The sequence below is a fragment of the Monodon monoceros genome, unplaced genomic scaffold (genome assembly GCF_005190385.1).
Source record: "Monodon monoceros isolate NGI ecotype Baffin Bay Population unplaced genomic scaffold, NGI_Narwhal_1 Super_Scaffold_18, whole genome shotgun sequence".
Classification (NCBI taxonomy): Eukaryota; Metazoa; Chordata; class Mammalia; order Artiodactyla; family Monodontidae; genus Monodon; species Monodon monoceros.
The window spans coordinates 160,150,273-160,155,918 of record NW_021703774.1 but is presented as its reverse complement, the minus strand read 5'-3'; the positions used below and the strand labels follow the sequence as shown (position 1 = coordinate 160,155,918).

At 54.5% G+C, this 5,646-nt stretch overlaps 1 protein-coding gene across 1 annotated transcript; it reads left to right on the top strand.

Annotated features, from left to right (window-relative positions):
• The first annotated feature begins 4,198 nt into the window (after positions 1–4,198).
• SFN (stratifin) lies at positions 4,199–5,646 on the top strand. The gene has a single exon (XM_029228481.1). It carries the CDS (start codon positions 4,401–4,403, stop codon positions 5,145–5,147), a length of 747 nt encoding a protein of 248 aa, XP_029084314.1. The 5' UTR covers positions 4,199–4,400; the 3' UTR covers positions 5,148–5,646.

Here is a 5,646-nt window from a genome sequence, read left to right as displayed (position 1 = left end):
TTGCCATACCGTTGGCTGTCTGGTACCACCTCTGCTTTGGGGTCCAGGGCTGGGGCCTGTGATGGACCTGCAGAACACCTGGCTCACCCTCATCGCCAGCCTTGTCAGCTGGTCAGTGCTGTCCTGGAGATTTAAAAAAGAGGCACAGCGGAGCCAGAAGTGACACAGGCAGAGTGGCTAGTGTCATCGTCACCCTGCCCCTCTGGAACTCCTGGTCTCAGTTCCAGAGACCTTAGCTGACCTCTGAACTCGGAAAGGTCCCAGCCTAGGCTGGGACAGAGGGTTTAACTCCAGTCAGGGACTGTCACACCCCTGAACTGAGCCCAGCCCAGGGTAACAATGGAACCTTCCCTTTCCCCAGCTGCTGCCCCACATCGAGATACACACACAGTGTTCTAAGAGCTAAAAAATAATTACGGTGGCCATTTAGCAAGGGCTTGCCCATTCTCTTCCCTAAACCTATGAAGAAGGCAATGACAGCCTTTTTACAGGTGAGGGAACAGAGGCTCAAGAAAGGCATGGAAATTTCCCAGGGTCTCCCAGCTGATAAATCCAGGATTTGAACCTGATCTCTGCCCCAACCTCTGACCCTTCTGCACCACCCAAGGAATGAATTTGGCTGCTGTGGGAGGAGGGGATCTCAGGGAGAAACCCTAAAATTAGAGAATGTCATTCAGAGCCAACAGGGGGCTTAGTGATGATCTGTGTTGGCCTCCTTGTACTGATGGGGAAACTGAGGCCAAAAGGCAGGAAGGGACCTGCTCAAAGCCTTATAATAGAGCTGGGATGCAGTTCCACACCCGGACCTTATTCCATTCTCTTTCCAGTAATTCCACACTGTGTCCTCGACTGGAATGGCCTAGGAGACGTAGGGTGCTCTAAACAGCAGCACCTTGAGGAAGAAAAGACTCAGATAGCTGAGTCACTTAAAAGTAATCTCTCTCCCAAAGGCAAGCAACTAGTACCGTGAGCTCTTAGCTGAATAACTGAACCCTTGTTCACAGCTAACCAAGGGAGAAGGTGCCATAGTTCCTCCAGTCACCTGTTTAATTTGATCATTCCAAGACTGAAAAAATTTCCTAGGAAGTTCTTTCTGAAATCTAACCAGAATCCCTCCTGCTACAATCAGAGCCCTAGCCTTTTTCTCAACGGAGGTAGCTATCTTCTCTATGCCACAACCCTTCAAAGCCTGTTATTACTGGCTAAGACGGATTGGTTGTCTGTGAGACCAGAGGCTTTGATCCTGCTGGTAGGATGGATGCTATATGGGAGGGTGGGGAGGTAGCAGGCAGGATGAGGAAAGCCCCTTTGGGCTGCAGCCCCCGCTCCTGTCCTGCTGACTCAGGTGGCTGACGGTGGAACTCCGTGCCCTGCCAGGGCCTGCTGCCTCCTGCCTGCCTGGGCTCCTGGACTTGGGAAAGGGAGGCCTGGAGGCAAAGGGAGGTGCCTGAGACAGGAACTGAGTCAGGACCGACAGGCCAGAGCGGGCAGGAGGTGTTAGGTAGCCTGGCCTGCTCATCACTGTGCTGAGGGCATAGAGCTTGTGGTGTGAACCATCAGGTCTCCTGGCTTGAGTGGTAGGAAGAGCATGCTTCCTCCCTTGTGACAGAAGCATCTCCAAAATTCCTAGGCCTATCAGGCCCTGCCCTCCAGGTTTCTAGTGTTCTGGGATCTCCTGCTTTCCCCCAGGACTTGGGAAAGCCTGAGCTGGATGACTAATACGAAGGAAGGTCCTTGAGGGCCCAGGGCCTGCGCAGGCCAGAGGAATGTCTGGGCTGGAGAGCGAGGAGGCAGTGCTGAGCGAGTGCATCTGACCATTCATTCGTCTTCTCTGCAGCTGGGCAGGGTCTGGCCTTTGGCTGAGGCCTGGTTTGAGGTCCTTCCTTATTTCATAGAAACCAGCTCCATATTAGTGCTTTGAGTGTGTATGTTTATAATAATAAACATTATTATCATGTGGATTTTTTTTTCACACAATGTTAATAGTTACCATCCACTCTACTAAGTGCTTTCCTCACAACAAGCCCCGTTTTATACTTAGGAGAACTAAGGCTCACAGAGGTTGTCACTTAGACAAAGCCACAGCAGCTTGTGAGAACTGAACCCAGGCAGTCTGATTCCAAAGATACTAGGCTATTCTGTCTGTCATAGAAAAATAATACACATTCACGATTGGTAACCTGAAGATACTAGGAAAATCAAAAGAAAAAAAACCCCACTTAGACTCCTACTACCTTAAGATATACTCTGTAAATTGGTACTTCAGTGTATTTTGTTTCTAGCGTTTTCCGTGTCAGTGATCTGATTTAAGCAAAGCCTTCGGGATGGCAAGCCTAAAATCCCTTCTGCTTCCTTGGCAGATCTCATCTTTGGGCATCAGAGTCCCTCCAGGAGGGGAGGGTGGGTATTCAGACACCAAGAGGAACTGGGGACGGACAGGCCTGTGAAATAGTCCTGGTTCAAGGATTAAACTGGCTGGATCCCAGAGAGAGGAGCCCCACCCCTGAGTCCCATCTGAGCTTTGGCTAGGGGTGGAGCAGATAAGCAGGAACACACCCTCATAGGTGCAATGCCAACACCTTTAGGTGAAATTCTTGGCTGACACAAAGATAGCACCTCAGTGAACAGGGACCGAAGATTGGCCACAGAGCAGTCTCCATCTCTGAGGCCTCTGCCAGGGGTCAGGGGTGGGGCCATGGTCAACGGGAAGGGGCAGGGAAACTTCTGAGAGGCAGGCTGGGGAAGGCAGCACTCAGCTAGGACTGCTGCCCCGTAAAACAAAATGGCCTGTGTGTGGGCTTCCCTGGTGGTGCAGTGGTTGAGAATCTGCCTGCTAATGCAGGGGACACGGATTCGAGCCCTGGTCTGGGAAGATCCCACATGCCGCGGAGCAACTAGGCCCGTGAGCCACAACTACTGAGCCTGCGTGTCTGGAGCCTGTGCTCCACAACAAGAGAGGCCGCGATAGTGAGAGGCCCATGCACCACGATGAAGAGTGGCCCCCGCTTGCTACAACTAGAGAAAGCCCTCGCACAGAAATGAAGACACAACACAGCCAAAAATAAATAAATAAATAAATAAAATAAAAAATAGAATAAATAAAAAGCCAAGCATTTAAAGCCCTTTAAAAAAAAAAATGGCCTGTGTGACAGCCACCTCCTTTTTTTCGGTCCTGTCTCTCTCCCCGGTTACTAGCATCCCACCCTGGGGAAGCAAACTGGGCAGAGTACCCAGGTGGCCTGCTTCCCAGCCTCTGACAGAAGGTGGGCTGAGTCAGGCAGGAAAGTGGGATAGTCAGTGAGCTGGGTCCCCACCCTCTGTGAGCCCCACTGATGCATGATGGCAGGTGGCTTGGAGGGGCGAGGTGACCTGGTGTGGAGAGCCAGAGGGTAAGTCCTCAGACAAGTGGCAACAGGCCACCAACTTGAAAGGGAAAATTGTGCTGTGATGGGGAAGGTATCCAAAAAACCTACTGGGTGACTGATTACAAAGGCTGGGCTGGAGCGTCAGAAGCCGATCGTTAAACACCTCATTAAGTGGCACCCTGAACGCTGCTGCCTGTGCATTTTGGGAGCTCAGAGGGGACAGGACCCTGAGGGGGAGTGAGGAGTGGGGGATGGAACCATTTCAGGTAGACTCTGGAAGAAGCCTGCATCTTACTTCTAAATACAGCCTGGAGCTCACAAGTCAGAAGCCTTGATGGGAGAGAAGCCAAAGCTGTGTGACCCTGAGCAAATCTCATCCCTCTCTGAGCCTTAGTATTCCCATCTCTGCAGTGGGAGTAGTAGTCACAGTCCTGCCCATTTTGCAGAGACACAGCAGAGACTATAGATCACGGGTATGAAGGTGCTTGGGAAACTACAGCCCTACCTAAACAATGAGTTATCTCACCTGAACCAATGGGGGAAATGTACCTGGCAGGATCAGGAACCCCATCCTCCTGCACCTGGCTTCATGGGCTCTGCCTAGGCCCACAGCGGTCAGGTAGCTGAAGCCATCCTCAGCCCCTGGAAGGACACGGTGAAGGAGGATCTGATTTGAGAAACTGGGGCAGCTACCTCATGTGGCAATGTAATGGAAACCCTGAACAAGAGGGGGCAGCCTGGAGGCTGGAGAGGTGTCGGTGCAGGTGTGGCCAACGCCCAGATTTCTCCTGCTGACTGTCCCAATGACTCACCCCACATCCCAGCCCTTTCACCTTTAAGGAAGAGCCGGAAAGGGTGTGGTGGGGAAGAGGAGAGGAGGCAGGTCTGGGGCACCAGTCCCGCCCTCTGCCCCTCCCCACCCTGCTGTGGGCCTGGCCTTCCAGCCAAAAGGCAGGCCGAGAGCAGGAGAGGCACAGAACCCGGCATCGGTTCCGAGGCAGCCAGTTAGCCTGCCGCCTGTCTGTCCCCAGAGCCATGGAGAGAGCCAGCCTGATCCAGAAGTCCAAGTTGGCCGAGCAGGCTGAACGCTATGAGGACATGGCAGCCTTCATGAAGAGCGCCGTGGAAAAGGGTGAGGAGCTATCCTGCGAAGAGCGCAACCTGCTCTCAGTGGCCTACAAGAATGTGGTGGGTGGCCAGCGGGCCGCGTGGAGAGTCCTGACCAGTATCGAGCAGAAGGGCAACGAGGAGGGCTCAGAAGAGAAGGGCCCGGAGGTGCGAGAGTACCGGGAGAAGGTGGAGACGGAGCTCCAGGGCGTATGCAACACGGTGTTGGGCTTGCTGGACAGCCATCTCATCAAGGAGGCCGGTGACGCCGAAAGTCGGGTCTTCTACCTGAAAATGAAGGGCGACTACTACCGGTACCTGGCTGAGGTGGCCACCGGTGATGACAAGAAGCGCATCATTGACTCAGCCCGGTCAGCCTACCAGGATGCCATGGACATCAGCAAGAAGGAGATGCCACCCACCAACCCCATCCGCTTGGGCCTGGCCCTGAACTTTTCCGTCTTCCACTATGAGATCGCCAACAGCCCCGAGGCGGCCATCTCGCTGGCCAAGACCACCTTCGACGAGGCCATGGCTGACCTGCACACCCTCAGCGAGGACTCCTACAAAGACAGCACCCTCATCATGCAGCTGCTGCGGGACAACCTGACGCTGTGGACGGCCGACAACGCCGGGGAAGAGGGGTGCGAGGCTCCCGAGGAGCCCCAGAGCTGAGCCGTGCCCGCTGCCCTCCCTGCCCTGCCCGCTCGTCCCCCACTCCTGGCAGAGAGGACTTGTACGGGGTGGGAGGCCCAACCCTTCTCCCCAGATGCTCTGCCCCAGCTCAGAAAGGCTCCACAGAGAGGAACCAGCAGAGCTGAGGCCGCCTGGAGCCAGAGGATTCCATGCTTCCTGCAGCTGTCAGGTGCTCCTGGCCACTGGTCATTCCACCCAGCCCTGCTCTCTGCACCTCCGCCGCCCCCCGACCCCACCCCTGAACCTGGCCACTTCCTCCCCACCCCGCCCCCCTCCTGCCCCTGCTGCCTCTGGATCTTAGGAATTGAGGAGTATCCCACCTTTGTGGCTGAGAACTCAATTGTGTGGCAGAGGCTGGAGATGAGAGAGAGAGAGAATGTGTGTGTGCATGCAGCGAGCAAGACCAAGGAAGCGAGGGAAAGCATGTCTGCTGGGTGTGACCATGTTTCCTCTCAATAAAGTTCCCCTGTGACACTCC

What these genes read in the sequence shown, in the direction of transcription:
- SFN (XM_029228481.1), top strand. Translation starts at nt 4,401, where the DNA reads ATGGAGAGAGCCAGCCTGATCCAGAAGTCCAAGTTGGCCGAGCAGGCT.